This window comes from Oncorhynchus tshawytscha, linkage group LG28 (genome assembly GCF_018296145.1).
Source record: "Oncorhynchus tshawytscha isolate Ot180627B linkage group LG28, Otsh_v2.0, whole genome shotgun sequence".
Lineage (NCBI taxonomy): Eukaryota > Metazoa > Chordata > Actinopteri > Salmoniformes > Salmonidae > Oncorhynchus > Oncorhynchus tshawytscha.
This window is the reverse complement of record NC_056456.1, coordinates 6,587,893-6,604,534: the sequence shown is the minus strand read 5'-3', so window position 1 is coordinate 6,604,534 and position 16,642 is coordinate 6,587,893. Positions and strand designations below refer to the sequence as shown.

General features: G+C 44.3%; 1 protein-coding gene across 1 annotated transcript in view; it reads right to left on the bottom strand.

Moving 5' to 3' along the window:
* Positions 1 to 259: 259 nt before the first annotated feature.
* Positions 260 to 16,642, bottom strand: part of LOC112227310 (cell adhesion molecule 3-like) — a 70,679-nt gene continuing 54,296 nt past the window's right edge. Inside the window, 5 exon segments of the mRNA XM_042308104.1 lie at positions 260 to 4,725; positions 7,547 to 7,672; positions 13,425 to 13,445; positions 15,066 to 15,196; positions 15,198 to 15,236. Of these exon segments, the coding sequence (XP_042164038.1) occupies positions 4,607 to 4,725; positions 7,547 to 7,672; positions 13,425 to 13,445; positions 15,066 to 15,196; positions 15,198 to 15,236 (436 nt within the window). The 3' untranslated portion in view covers positions 260 to 4,606.

Sequence of the window (16,642 nt, the reverse complement as noted above, 5' to 3'; positions counted from 1 at the left end):
TGGGCCTGTCCCAAATGACACCTTATAGTGAGTGTACTAATTTTGGAGAGAGCCCAATAGTCTCTGGTCAAAAGTAGTGCACTATATAGGGAATAGGGTGTCATTTGGGACACATACCATGTACATAATGCAACATCAATTGTGAGGATTCTACGAGCTTCCATACAATTTGAATGCAAAATGATTGTGACTGACAGACACAGCCATTGGTTACACAACAAATGTGATAAGAGGATAGATAGTAATTATAATGACAAAATGAAGTTAACCCAAATGCATGTTTATTTGAAGTCAACAACTGAATCGGTATAGTAACAAAAAAGCTAATACTGTATGAACGATCAGAACAGCCAACGGAGACAGAACTCAGCATTATGACATCATCACCATAGTGCAGTCCCACCTTGATGACATCATTAGCAATAGTACAAATTAGGTAACATCCATGACAGCACTATTCCCATGTGATATGGATAGTTATTCAAAAGGAAGACTTATCATCCAAAAAGAACGCTAACAAAATAGACTCATCATTAAAATAATATTTTGTGGAAAATAACACAGATAGTGTCTACGTCCTCAAATGGCACCCTATTTTCTATATAGTGCACTACTTTTGATCAGAGCCCTATGGGAAGGGCTATGAGGCCTGGTCAAAAGTAGTGCAGTACATAGGGAATAGGGTGCAATTTGGGACGCATCCAGTGTCTCCAGAGTCTGTTTGGGTCAATCATTATACACACCACACACTCATACACACACACACACACACACACACACACACACACACACACACACACACAGGCACGCACACACACACACAGGCACGCACAAACACACTGTAGTCACAGACTACATGTACCTCATGCACATGTGTGTGTGAGTGTGTATCAGTGTGCTTGTAAAAATAACCAGTAAAGGCAACACTATATACATGAAATTATATAAAAATGGTGGACTGTCGAAACAATAAGATACGCCAAACTACCCTCTAACCTTAAAATATTGAACATCTATTTATAAAAAAAGAAAAAAAAGATTAGCAATTGAATTGAAAGTAATACATTTAAAAGTATGCACACCTTTCTTTGAAAAATAAACATCATTTTTAAATCTATTCTTCAAGATAACGTACTACAAAATAAGAAGAGAGAGCAGTGGAGAAAGAGCATTCCCCTAACAATGGTGCAGAAAAGAGAGCAGAAAGGTGGACAGGTGATAGTGGTAAGACAGTGTGTTCCAAAGCAAGAAAAACAGCTGCTCGTCACTGACACCTGGTGGCAGAAAGCTGTAACTGCACACAAATGCAATGCGTTCTAAAGCGTGGAGTGTTCTAGAATATAATAGATGTCTGCAGACTGGGGAGTAGGGAAAGCCCATATGGCTAGAATGATTCTAATTCTATGGACAAGCCGTCAAACACCTCCATCAGTCGGTTGGTCGTCTCACATATATTGTCAACAACAGTTTTCATGTTCTCATGTTTGGTCAAAGCTATAGTGTGGTCCACCTTCTTTTCTCATGCAGACATTTCATGCGATCTTCTAGAGCTAGGACAGGACGATAGATATGAGCAAATACAGGTCCAGTTGGAAACATCCAGTAAGTAGGTCTACTATTATCCTTTGTTTCCGTGGAGTAGACAGACATTCCTGGTTCCAACTCCTCATCAGTTGAAAGGTCAAAGGTTACGTACGACTGGGACTACTTAGAAAATGCAACTCACCAAATGGAAACTCCTCTCTTAAGAAAGTGAGCGAGCCAAATAAACACATTGCGAGTGACTGACACCACGCTCCCATTTCGTCTGCAGACATCTCTTTCTCTCCCCAGAGAGGCTGTATACCGTAGCTTATTACGACAGCAGACTCACTAGATTACCTACTCCCATAGAGATCGCATAGAGCTGGATAGAGGGCTCAATTTTGCTGCCATGCAGTCACAGAAGTAGCCATGGTATAGATATTACCTCTATGGCTATTCCCATTCACAACAGCCCGGTGGCAAAATGGCAATGGGGGATGAGATAGAAGCAATCCCTGATCATTCCCTAGGTGTACAAAACTATCACAGACGGAATTAACAATTCTATAACAACAGCAACAGAACGGACCCCTGGTGTCCAGTCCAGACGTCAGGCTAGCGCGCTGGCCGGTCGCATCAGACAATAGCTCGCTGAACGAGCAAATCTAGTAATGCTCTAGCTAGCTATGAAGTTATTTAAATGTGTTTTCTGAGTGTGTGTGGGAGACTGATAAAGAAAATTAAGAGAAAGGTCAAAGAGATGGAAGGATGGTCAGAGAGATAGAGAGAGGGGGGTGCAGATAATTATAGAGAGAGGTAGAGGGGACAGAGAGAGGGGGGGCAGAGAGAGAGAGAGATAGGGGATAAAGAGAGAGAGAGAGAGAGAGAGAGAGAGAGATGAAGTTCAGTGTCAGTATGCATGCCTGAAGCAGAGAGAGTGCCCTGCCCACTGAACTGTACCCTGGTTAACTGCTGCCTGCAAGCCTGGCTGGACTCTTTTATTAGATTGCAGGGAATGATGTCATTTTAAAAGGTGCAGTGACTGTATTAGCCTCTTACATTAAGTGATGTCATTATAGCATGCGTTTACTGGCTGGTGGTTGGCCAGAGAGAGCATTCCAGAATGCAGCAGCAGGATAGAAGCAATGTGGTATAATTATATTCATTAGAGCTACTACAGTATCCCTCAGGGATAACAACGGAAATAAAGAAAATAGATAGTCATAATCACTAATCATAATTAAATCATAACAATATGAACTCCTGGACTGACCAACAGACACTGAAAACTGTTAACACTGACAGTAAGTAAACACCAGAACACCAGAACAAAACAATCAAAACAGAAGGATCCAAACGGAATTCATACAAATATTTGTAGTACTTTTAGGTTTTCATTGCAACACACATTTTCCGAGATATTGATATTTTTCACTCAGCATTAGTAAAAACAGGCAGGCTTTAGATTATATACTGTACGGCAGTTAGTAACAGACGGAGGGAGATGTAGGGTAGGAGGAGGAGATAGAGAGAGGAGGAGGAGATAAAGAGAGAGAGAGAGGAAATGATAGTGTATTTACAGCACACCAAACGTTTTTTGTTTGTTTTCTGAGTAAAAAGAATGCTATATAATTATATATATATATATTTAGATATTTATATCGGAATCCCGCACTGTGACCATACAGGGATGCTGTTTTTGCATGGGGTGTGTTGTGTGGTAGTGTAGGGGTTGTATTGTATCATATTGTATCCGGGGACCTCTTTTGTGATAGCAAATTCATAATTAGAACACAACTCGAGTTAGAGAAATATAGCATACAATGACTTTTACTCCGGCAGTGCATGACTGGACCAAACCATTTTTCGGGCCCTGGAAAGCAACATTTTAAAATTTCTTGCAATTCTACACATTTCATCATGGGGCAGAGAGATCTTTGTTGTTGCAGCTTTAAACGTAATGTCCTGCAATTCTACAAACGTTGACATGAGAATTTAGCAGTTTTACAGCTTAAATTACAGTGCATTTATGTAAAAATAAAAATAAACATTTGGGGAGGGTCCATATTATTACATGTACTGTATTACACCCTCTAAACTTATCCCACGGATCCCTTGGCCAAAATGAGTTTCATCTGTTGTTGTTAGTAATATTCATACTTCGAGAACCCCTGTTGCATTGTATTGTCATGTGTTTCGATTCTGTTGCCTTCATGTTACAATGGACCCTGGTCAAAAGTAGTGCACTATGTAGGGAATAGGGGTTGTATTTGTCTGTTTGTTTGTTTGTGTGTGTGTGTGACAGAGAAAGACGGGAAAGAGAGAGAGGTTATGTACAGCAGTTGTTGTTGATGGATTTTAGACAGATTTCTGAACAGAAGAATGTCATATAGAGTCTGTCCTGGTCTGTAGTAGTCTATGTGGGGAGTGATAGAATAGAGAGAAGAAAATAGGGAAAATGAAAGACAGATGAGTGGGAGGAATGATATGGATAGATGGGTGGGGGACAGTGTTTGGGGTTCAGAAACTGTATTTCAGCATAACATGCTGGAATGTGAATGACATTTTTGCAATAATATGTGGAGTAGAATTTTGCATTTGTGTCACTGACAGTTGAATGTTAATGAAACATGTATATGTACTGTATATGCATGTATAAAAAATGTGTTTTTCCTCTTAAATCAAGAAATCGAACATTACTTTGCATTACTATGATCCTGTTACATGTACATGTGCCTGTTTGTATGTTCATGTGAGCATGAACAGGATGTGTATCTCGTAACAGTGTGTCAGTGACACGTAACACGTAGTGTGTGTGTGTGTGTGTGTGTGTGTGTGTGTGTGTGTGTGTCAGTGGACATGAGGAAGTCATGTATATAAGTGCAAATAATCGCACTGTTTTCAATGCAGGTCTACCAGGTGAAGCTTTTCTGTTTTTCCTGTCAGTCTCAGTACTTGCGAATCTTATATTTCACCATTTCCCTGTCTGTCTGTCCCCTACTCCTCCCCCTCTGGCTGCTGTGAAGAACTGAAGCTTGTGAAGACAAATGGAGGCGTTCCTCTCCCCCCTCCCGACCCCTCCCTAGATGAAGTACTCTTTCTTGTCCTCTGCTCCGGAATGGCCGCCCTCGGCGTTGATGATAGCCGTGTCGGCGTCGGGAGCGTCATCGGAGCCCTTGGCCTCATGGGTAAGATATGTCCCTGTGGATACAGACACAGACAGACTGCAGGGTCAGAGGTTAAATAACAAGTGATGTAAGAGTGGAGAGATGTAGCTTATCACAATGGGCTTGGAGTGGAGTGATAACAGCCACAGAATTACACATATGATCTCTGTAACCAATGGAAGTAGAGTAGCAGTAGCCTGAAATACAGAGCCGTTTTCCGCTGACATTCCACTCCTTGTACTCTGTGTCATATGCCAAACATACATGTCAAACATGTTTGCCATGACAAGGAGTGGCAAGGAGCAGAATGTTAGCACAAATAGACTGGTACCCAGGCTAAAGTAGCAGTGGAGAGGAAAATGAACGATGGAAAAATAGTGAAATAACTACAATGACTACACTTGAATTAGAAAAGCAGTGGTCTTGGAGGGGAATGAGAAGTGATTGAGTGGGGCAGTGGAGGCTGGTGGTAGGAGCTATAGGAGGATACTGTTGCATTGATTCCATTCCAGCCATTACAATGAGCCGGTCCTCCTATAGCTCCTCCCAAGAGCCTCCTCTTGAGTGGGGATATGTGTTATGGTATTCTTTTGGAGAGATTGGAAACCATTCTTTTGGAGAGATTGGAAACCCAAATTGGTCTACACGGACAAGTTCTGGCCTGGTTTAGATCTTATCTGTCGGAAAGATATCAGTTTGTCTCTGTGAATGGTTTGTCTTCTGACAAATCAACTTTAAATTTCGGTGTTCCTCAAGGTTCCGTTTTAGGACCACTATTTTTTTCACTATATATTTTACCTCTTGGGGATGTCATTCGAAAACATAATGTTAACTTTCACTGCTATGCGGATGGCACACAGCTGTACATTTCAATGAAACATGGTGAAGCCCCAAAATTGCCCTCACTAGAAGCCTGTGTTTCAGACATAAGGAAGTGGATGGCTGCAAACGTTCTACTTTTAAACTCGGACAAAACAGAGATGCTTGTTCTAGGTCCCAAGAAACAAAGAGATCTTCTGTTGAATCTGACAATTAATCTTAATGGTTGTACAGCCGTCTCAAATAAAACTGTGAAGGACCTCGGCGTTACTCTGGACCCTGATCTCTCTTTTGACGAACATATCAAGACTGTTTCAAGGACAGCTTTTTTCCATCCACGTAACATTGCAAAAATCAGAATCTTTCTGTCCAAAAATGATGCAGAAAAATTAATCCATGCTTTTGTTACTTCTAGGTTAGACTACTGCAATGCTCTACTTTCAAGGCTACCCGGATAGAGCACTAAATAAACTTCAGTTAGTACTAAATACGGCTGCTAGAATCCTGACTAGAACCCAACAATTTGATCATATTACTCCAGTGCTAGCCTCCCTACACTGGCTTCCTGTTAAGGCAAGGGCTGATTTCAAGGTTTTACTGCTAACCTACAAAGCATTACATGGGCTTGCTCCTACCTATCTCTCTGATTTGGTCCTGCCGTACATACCTACACGTACACTACGCAGGCCTCCTAATTGTCCCTAGAATTTCTAAGCTAACAGATGGAGGCAGGGCTTTCTCCTATAGAGCTCCATTTTTATGGAATGGTCTGCCTACCCATGTAAGAGACGCAGACTCGGTCTCAACCTTTAAGTCTTTACTGAAGATTCATCACTTCAGTGGGTCATATGATTGAGTGTAGTCTGGCCCAGGAGTGGGAAGGTGAACGGAAAGGCTCTGGAGCAACGAACCGCCCTTGCTGTCTCTGCCTGGCCGGTTCCCCTCTTTCCACTGGGATTCTCTGCCTCTAACCCTATTACAGGGGCTGAGTCACTGGCTTACTGGTGCTCTTTCATGCCGTCCCTAGGAGGGGTGCGTCACTGGAGTGGGTTGAGTCACTGATGTGATCTTCCTGTCTGGGTTGGCGGCCCCCTTGGGTTGTGCCGTGGCGGAGATCTTTGTGGGCTATACTCAGCCTTGTCTCAGGATGGTAGGTTGGTGGTTGAAGATATCCCTCTAGTGGTGTGGGGGCTGTGCTTTGGCAAAGTGGGTGGGGTTATATCCTTCCTGTTTGGCCCTGTCAGGGGGTATCAACGGATGGGGCCACAGTGTCTCCTGACCCCTCCTGTTTCAGCCTCCAGTATTTATGCTGCAGTAGTTTATGTGTCGGGGGGCCAGGGTCAGTTTGTTATACCTGGAGTAATTCTCCTGTCTTATCCGGTGTCCTGTGTGAATTTAAGTATGCTCGCTCTAATTCTCTCTTTATCTCTTTCTTTCTCTCTCCCGGGGGACCTGAGCCCTAGGACCATGCCTCAGGACTACCTGGCATGATGACTCCTTGCTTTTCCCAGTCCACATGGCCGTGCTGCTGCTCCAGTTTCAACTGTTCTGCCTGCGGCTATGGAATCCTGACCTGTTCACCGGACGTGCTACCTGTCCCAGACCTGCTGTTTTCAACTCTCTAGAGACAGCAGGAGTGGTAGAGATACTCTTAATGATCGGCTATGAAAAGCCAACTGACATTTACTCCTGAGGTGCTGACTTGCTGCACCCTCGACAACTACTGTGATTATTATTATTTGACCATGCTGGTCATTTATGAACATTTGAACATCTTGGCCATGTTCTGTTATAATCTCCACCCGGCACAGCCAGAAGAAGACTGGCCACCCCACATAGCCTGGTTCCTCTCTAAGTTTCTTCCTAGGTTTAGGCCTTTTCTAGGGAGTTTTTCCTAGCCACCGTGCTTCTACACCTGCATTGCTTGATGTTTGGGGTTTTAGGCTGGGTTTCTGTACAGCACTTTGAGATATCAGCTGATGTACGAAGGGCTATATAAACACATTTGATTTGATTTGGTAAGGGTCAAGGGTCACCTTTGTGTCTGATGAGGTATCTGCCCAAGACGATGAGCAGACAGAGCAGGATGAAGACGATGACCGCCACCACTCCTCCAATCACAGCATGGTCCACTCCTGAAGAGGTAGACATGGCAGTGGGATCTGGGACAAAGACAGGAGAGAGCAAGAGAGAGAGAGAAAGAAAGAAAGAAAGAAAGAAAGAAAGAAAGAAAGAAAGAAAGAAAGAAAGAAAGAAAGAAAGAAAGAAAGAAAGAAAGAGAGAAAAAGAGAGGGAGAAAGACAGAAGAGGGAGAGAGAGAGAAAGAGGGAGAGGGACAGAAGAGAGAGAAAAAGAGAAAGGCAGAAAGGAAGGGAGAGAGGAGAGATAAGAGGGAAAGAGACGGCGTTAGTCTAAAAACTGAAACATTACAAACTAATCTAGACCCCAAAGAAAAGGATGAGAAAACCACGCAAAATTAAAGATGCATGAATACACCAGATGCATTAAACCGAATGGAACATAAAAAAGTCATTAAAAGTATAAAGCACATTCTTTTATGCATCCATTGTGTGAGTGATGTATAATGTAGGTAGCATCTTAAATGGCACCCTATTCCCAATATAGTGCACTACTTTTGACCAGGGCTCACTACCGTACATAGGGAATTCGGTGCCATTTGTGACGTAGCCATAATCTACCTGGTGGCGTACTTAGCGTATGTTAGAGGCTGATCATCAAACTACACCACTCTCTATTCCACAGAAAATATGATATTAATTGCATCTGGTAGCTCACGAAACACCTCTTTAACTTTGCATGGCATTGGTTCAAACCCTCTATCAAGCTCACTGTCACATTGACAGATAGTCACCCAGATGTAGCTACAGAACTGTGAGACCAAAGGCAAGAAAACATAACGTACAGCGAGACTGAGATACAAGAGGAAAATACAGAGGATTGTGGTGAAGTGAGTGGCACCACCACACGATGCCTTGATAATAAACCAAGGGCGAGAAATAGAGACATAGCCAACCGTCCGTGTCATAAATGTCATCCTATTCCCTATTTAGTGCACTACTTTTGGCTGAATCAAATCCAATTTTATACACATGTTTAGCAGATGTTATTGCTAATGTAGCGAAATGCTGTTCCTAGCTCCAGAGCCCTATGGTGATCCTTATGGGCTCTGGTCCAAAGTAGTGCACTACACAGGCAATAGGATGACATTTAGGAAGCAGACACAGCCAACCAAGACCCAAACACAGGGGAGGAGAGGAGGATAGAGAGGGGCCCCTGACTGGTAGCCTCCATCAGAGAGAAGAGAGAGAAGCACAGCAGGGGGGTGGCCAAGGAGGAGGTGAAAGAGAGAGACAGTCCTTGCTGAGGAGGCAGTATTGTGAATTAGCACATAAACCCTGCTGTCAGCACCACCAGGGAAATGAGACAGGGGCAGTGGCCCAAATGGCACCCTATTTCCTACATAATGCACTACTTTTGACAAGGGCCCATAGGGAAACCCATAGACCTCTGGTCACAAGTTGTGCACATGTATAGGAAACAGGGTGCCATTTGGAACGCATTTAGGAACCATGAGACAAGACAGGAACCTCTGAGCCTGACCCTTGCATATTACACACACAGTGTTACTGACTCAGACCACTTAAAGGTACATGTTTATGTATGTATGGGGTACTATAGAGGTGTGTGTGTGTGTGTGTGTGTGTGTGTGTGTGTGTGTGTGTGTGTCTGTGTGTGTGTGTGTGTGTGTGTGTGTGTGTGTGTGTGTGTGTGTGTGTGTGTGTGTGTGTGAGAGAGAGAGAGAGAGCGGGAGAGCAGGTCAGAGAAAGAAAACCATATGAAAAGTGCATTCGGAAAGTATTCAGACTCCTTCACTTTTTCCACATTTTGTTACTTTGCAGCCTTGTTCTAAAATTGATTACGTAATTTTTCCCCTCATCATTCTACACACAATACCTCATAATGAAAAAGCATAAACAGTATTTTATATTTTTTGTTTCAATTTTTTTTTAATTAAAAGTTGAAATATCACACTTACATAACTATTTAGACCCTTCACTCAGTACTTTGTCAAAACACAATTACAGCCTCGTCTTCTTGGGTATGACACTACAAGCTTGGCAAATGCGAATTTGGGGAGTTTCTCCCATTCTTCTCTGCAGATCCTCTCAAGCTCTGTCAGGTTGGATGGGGAGTGTCACTGCACAGCTATTTTCAGGTCTCTCCAGAGATGTTCGATCGGGTTCAAGTCCTAGCTCTGGCTGGACCACTCAAGGACATTCAGAGACTTGTCCCCAGGCCACTTCTGCATTGACTTGGTTGTGTGCTTAGGTTTGTTGTCCTGTTGGAAGGTGAACCTTCACCCTAGTCTGTGGTCCTGAGCAGGTTTTCATCAAGGATCTCTGACTTTTTGCAGTTCGTCTTTCCCTCGATCCTGACTAGTCTCCCAGTCCCTGACGCTAAAAAACATTCCCACAGCAAAATGCTGCCTCCACCATGCTTCACTATAGGGATGGTGCCAGCTTTCCTCCAGACGTGACGCTTGGCATTCAGGCCAAAGAGTTCAATCTTGGTTTCATCAGACCAGAGAATTTTGTTTCTCATGGTCTGAGAGTCCTTTAGTTGCCTTTTGGCAAACTCCAAGTGGGCTGTCATGTGCCTTTTACTGAGGAGTGGTGGAGTGTTGCTGAGATGGTTGTCCTTCTGGAAGGTTCTCCCATCTCCACAGAGTAACTCTAGAGCTGTCAGAGTAACCATGGGGTTCTTGGTCACCTCCCTGACCAAGGCCCTTGTCACCCGATGCCTCAGTTTGGCCAGGCGGCCAGCTCTAGGAAGAGTCTTGGTGGTTCCAAACTTCTTCCATTTAAGAATGCTGGAGGCCACTGTGTTCTTGGGGACCTTCAATGCTGCAGACATTTTTTGGTACCCATCCACAGATCTGTGCCTCGAAACAATCCTGTCTTGGAGTTCTACAGAGAATTCCTTTGACCTCATGGCTTGGTTTTGGCTCTGATATGCACTGTAAAGTAGAAATAAAAATAATGGGGTGCAAAGGAGTAAAATAAATAAATAAATAAAATAAAATAAATACAGGTGGGTGATGTAGTTGATTGGGCTGAGATATAGGGGGCTTTACCTGCAGGGTCTTGTAGCTGACATGGAGCCAGCTGGGTTTGGGACATAAGTGTTTCCAGTTTCAGAGATTTTTGTAGGTCGTTCCAGGTGGGTAGTAAGGGGCTTTGAAAGAATTGACAAAACGGGGGTGACTGAGATATACTGCATCCAATTTGTTGAGTAGGGTATTGGTGAGGCTATTTTGAAAGACAGCTGAGATCGAGGGGACTTTACCTAGGATGGTCAGTTTTACATGGAGCCAGTGGGTTTGGCAGCATGAGTGAAGGATGCTTTGTTGCGAAATAGGTCGCAAATGGTGGGTAGTAGATTTAAAAACTTGGATTGGAGATGTTTGATGTGGGTCTGGAAGGAGAGTTTACAGTCTAACCAGACACCTAGGTATTTGTAGTTGTCCACGTATTCTAAGTCAGAGCCGTCCAGAGTAGTGATGTTGGATAGGCGGGCAGGTGCCGGCAGCGATCGGTTGAAGAGCATGCATTTAGTTTTACTTGTATTTAAGAGCAATTGGAGGCCACGGAAGGAGAGTTGTATGGCATTGAAGCTTGCCTGGAGGGTTGTTAACACAGTGTCCAAAGAAGGACCAGAAGTATACAGAATGGTGCCGTCTGCGTAGAGGTGGATCAGAGACTCACCAGCAGCAAGAGCGACATCATTGATGTATACAGAGAAGAGAGTCGGTCCAAGAATTGAACCCTGTGGCACCCCCATAGAGACTGACAGAGGTCCGGACAGCAGACCCTCCGATTTGACACACTGAACTCTATCAGAGAAGTAGTTGGTGAACCAGGCGAGGCCATCATTTGAGAAACCAAGGCTGTCGAGTCTGCCGATGAGGATGTGGTGATTGACAGAGTCGAAAGCCTTGGCCAGATCAATGAATACGGCTGCACAGTAATGTTTCTTATCGATGGCGGTTAAGATATCGTTTAGGACCTTGAGCGTGGCTGAGGTGCACCCATGACCAGCTCTGAAACCAGATTGCATAGCAGCAGAGAGGGTATGGTGAGATTCGAAATGGTCGGTAATCTGTTTGTTGACTTGGCTTTCGAAGACCTTAGAAAGGCAGGGTAGGATAGATATAGGTCTGTAGCAGTTTGGGTCAAGAGTGTCCCCCCCTTAAAGGGAGATAACCGCAGCTGCTTTCCAATCTTTGGGAATCTCAGACGACACGAAAGAGAGGTTGAACAGGCTAGTAATAGGGGTGGCAACACTTTCGGCAGATAATTTTAGAAAGAAAGGGTCCATATTGTCTAGCCTGGCTGATCTGTAGGGGTCCAGATTTTACAGCTCTTTCAGAACATCAGCTGACTGGATTTGGGAGAAGGAGAAATGGGGGAGGCTTGGGCGAGTTGCTGTGGGGGGTGCAGTGCTGTTGACCCGGGGTAGGGGTAGCCAGGTGGAAAGCATGGCCAGCCGTAGAAAAATGCTTATTGAAATTCTCAATTATAGTGGATTTATCAGTGGTGACAGTGTTTCCTATCTTCAGTGCAGTGGGCAGCTGGGAGGAGGTGTTCTTATTCTCCATGGACTTTACAGTGTCCCAGAACTTTTTTGAGTTAGTGTTGTAGGAAGCAAATTTCTGCTTGAAAAAGCTAGCTTTGGCTTTTCTAACTGCCTGTGTATATTGGTTTCTAGCTTCCCTGAAAAGCTGCATATCACGGGGGCTGTTCGTTGCTAATGCAGAACGCCATAGGATGTTTTTGTGTTGGTTAAGGGCAGTCAGGTCTGGGGAGAACCAAGGGCTATATCTGTTCCTGGTTCTACATTTCTTGAATGGGGCATGCTTATTTAAGATGGTTAGGAAGGCATTTAGGAAGGCATTTAAAAAAATATTTAATTTAAAAAAATAACCAGGCATCCTACTGACGCGATGAGATCAATATCCTTCCAGGATACCCCGGCCAGGTCCAGGATTAGAAAGGCCTGCTAGCTGAAGTGTTCAGGGAGCGTTTGACAGTGATGAGTGGAGGTCGTTTGACTGCTGACCCATTACGGATGCAGGCAATGAGGCAGTGATCGCTGAGATCTTGGTTGAAGACAGCAGAGTTGTATTTAGAGGGCAAGTTGGTTAGGATGATATCTATGAGGGTTTACGGCTTTGGGGAGGTACCTGGTAGGTTCATTGATAATTTGTGTGAGATTGAGGGCATCAAGCTTAGATTGTAGGAAGGCTGGGGTGTTAAGCATGTTCCAGTTTAGGTCGCCTAGCAGTACGAGCCCTGAAGATAGATGGGGGGCAATCAGTTCACATATGGTGTCCAGAGCACAGCTGGGGGCAGAGGGTGGTCTATAGCAGGCAGCAACGGTGAGAGACTTGTTTTTAGAGAGGTGGATTTTTAAAAGTTGAAGTTCAAATGGTTTGGGTACAGACCTGGATAGTAGGACAGAACTCTGCAGGCTATCTTTGCAGTAGATAGCAACACCGCCCCCTTTGGCAGTTCTATCTTGTCTGAAAATGTTGTAGTTCGGGAATGAACATTTCAAACATTTCTTAAAACCTCTTTTCACTTTGTCAGTATGGGGTATTGTGTGTAGATTTATCCCCAAAAATGTATTCAATCAATTTTAGAATACGGCTGTAACGTAACAAAATGTGGAAAAAGACAAGGGGTCTGAATACTTTCAGAATGCCCTGTATGTGGGGGAAGAAGGATGAAAGCATTTATTAGAGAGTTCAGTTCACACTGTCCCCACACTACTACTTTCTTTATATCAGACAGACAGACAGACAGAGATAGACAGGTGACTGAAAAAATATACCTGCAATGTTGTCTGGACCATCTCCTCAAGAGGATGGATGGATGGATGGATGGATGATGGATTGACGAGTGCGACATGTAAGGGGTCAGAATGAAGGAAGACAAAAACAGGAGAAAATAAAAAAAACTTAAAATATGGAAACAGTGGAGGGGTGAGGTGATTGTGGTTGAAAATGAAATGCCCCTCCGGGGTAAAGTTTCCCCTAGGTACAGATCTTGGATCAGCTTTCCCTCCCCAATCGTAACCTTAGTAGGGGAAATACGAAACTGACCCAAGACCAGTGTCAAGGGGCAACTTCACCCTACACCCAAATCCTCTATGATGAGAAATCCTGGTCACATGCAATGTCTACACCTTCCTCAGTAAAGTCTACCTGGTCTATGTTTATGTAGACTCCACGAACTGCCTTTCTTGTTTACCCACAGTGCAATTAGGATACTATTAGGATCTCTGAGAGTCTGTGAATATGTTTGTTTGTGACGGTACAACTGTTAATTCCTGTGTGTGTGTTTGTGTGTGTGTGTGTGTGTGTGTGTGTGTGTGTGTGTGTGTGTGTGTGTGTGTGTGTGTGTGTGTGTGTGTGTGTGTGTGTGTGTGTGTGTGTGTGTGTGTGTGTGTGTGTGTGTGTGTGTGTACATACTGTCCGATTGTGTAACTGAGATAATTTACCTGTGAAACTGTAAACTCCATTCAGCTGTATGGGAACTGAGGAGGGAGTGAGGGAGACAGAGGAGGGGGAGCGACAGAATGAGTAACGCTGGTAGGAGGAGGGGAAGAAGAGGAGGGAGAAGAAGAGGGGGAGGAGGAGTCAGAGGAGGAGGGGGGAAGGGGTTCGTGAGACAGTGGAAGATCAGGGAAGAGAGAGTTGGAAAGAGAGGTAGATGGAACATTGGCAGGAGGAGGAGAGTGAGACGGAGAGGGAGAAGAGGTAGAGGGGGATGAAGAGGAGGGATAAGGGGAAGGGGTGATAGTAAGGTCAGATGGGTAAGGGATAGAGAAGGAGAAGACAACAGGAGGAGAAGTGGCAGGTAGGGATGTGGAGGCAGACAACCCAGACCCGGTGCCAGACATTGTTGACATAAGGGATGTGGATTGAGAGAAAGAATCATGAAAAAGAGAAGGAGGGGGGGAGTCAGAAGTCGGAGAAGAGGAGGGTAGATAGAAAGAGGTAGGGAAGAGGTAGTCTGAATCATCGGTCAGGTCTTGGATAAAGGAGAAGACATGAAGGGAATATGGAAAGGAGGAGTAGAGAGAGAAAGAGAAAGGCGAGACATTGGCACAGTGCACAGGATGGATGTTTAGCAAAAAAGCGAAGGAGTGAAGCGCAAGGTGGATGGTGTGGTGGATAAAGAGAAATAAACAGAAAAGAAACGTAAATCAAATCAGAAAAGAAACGTGAAAGTAAAAGTGGAAGTAGAAACCACACAACAGCAGAAATAAATCCTAATGACGAAGAAGAAAAAGAAACATTCTGCCCTGGACAAGCTGCTTCTCTACCACCACCCTCTAGCTCTCTCTGTCTCTCTCTCTGTCTCTCTCTCTCTGTGTCTCTGTCTCTGTCTGTCTCTGTCTCTCTCTCTGTCTCTCTCTGTCTCTGTCTCCCTGTCTCTCTCTCTCCTCCTCTCTTTCTAAGGTCAGTACCTTGCACCAACAGTGTGTACTGTCCCTGCACCTTCCCGATGCCATTGTCGGCCTGACAAAGGTACATGCCGTTGTCTGATTTGTTGAGCATCTCAAAGCGCAGGACACTACCATCCACCTTGGCCAGCGGGGAGCTCTCCATCCTTCTTCTGCCACACGTACGAGATAGGCCTGAGAGAGAGAGAGAGAGAGAGAGAGAGAGAGAGAGACAGACAGACAGACAGACAGACAGACAGACAGACAGACAGACAGACAGACAGACAGACAGACAGACAGACAGACAGACAGACAGACAGACAGACAGACAGACAGACCAAACGAACGAACGAGAGTGGACAAAGATATTAGAATATAAAAAATGGACAGTGGGCAACATACAGTACATACAGCAGAACAGACTGTTTACCAGTGTGATACAAGAATCAATTATGTAAATATGAGTATTGTATAACTGAATTTGTTGATGTGATTAATACATTTTAGGGGCATATGAATATCTTCAGAGTTCATCTTTCACTTATACTTACAGATGTGGTATCTTAATTTGATCACTCTGTTGTTGCTGAGAATTTTATTGCGCAGCAGGAAATTCAAATGGGCTCTTTCTCTCTCGCTCAAACGCTAAAGCACCAGACAAAATGTCCTTCTACTGTAGGTCCCACTAGTGCGACATTCAAATGTACAAATGACCCTGCTGGTCATCTATCGGGGGAGACCCTGCTGGTCATCTATGAACATTTGAACATCTTGAAGAACAATCTAGCCTTAAATGGCCATGTACTCTTATAACCTCCACCCGGCACAGCCTGAAGAGGACTGGCCACCCCTCAGAGCCCAGTTCCTCTCTAAGTTTCTTCCTAGATTCCTGCCTTTCTAGGGAGTTTTTCCTTGCCACTGTCCTTCTACGCATTACTTGCTGTTTTGGGTTTTAGGTTGGGTTTGTGTATAACACTTTGTGACATCTGCTGATATAAAAAGGGCTTCATAAATCTATTTGATTGAAGGGCCTTGGTCAGGGAGGTGACCCAAGAACCCAACGGTCACTCTGACAGAGCTCCAGAGTTCCTCTGTAGAGATGGGAGAACCTTCCAGAAGGACAACCATCTCTGCAGCATTCCACCAATCAGGCCTTTATGGTAGAGTGGCCAGACAGAAGCCACTCCTAGGAAAAGTACAGAGAGATCCTTAATAAAAACCTGCTCCAGAGTGCTCAGGGCCTCAGACTGGGTTCACCTTCCAACAGGACAACGGCCCTAAACACACAGCCAAGACAACGCAGGAGTGGCTTCAGGACAAGTCTCTGAATGTCCTTGAGTGGCCCAGCCAGAGCCTGGACTTGAATCTGATCGAACATCTCTGGAGAGACCTGAAAATAGCTGTGCAGCGACGCTCCCCATCCAACCTGACAGAGCTTGAGAGGATCTGCAGAGAAGAATGTGAGAAACTCCCCAAATACAGGTGTGCCAAGCTTGAAAATACCTGTCTAGCAATGATCAACAACTAACATGACAGAGCTTGTCATTTAAAAAATAATAATAATGTGCACATAATGTACTCTTAGAGACTTACCCAGAAAG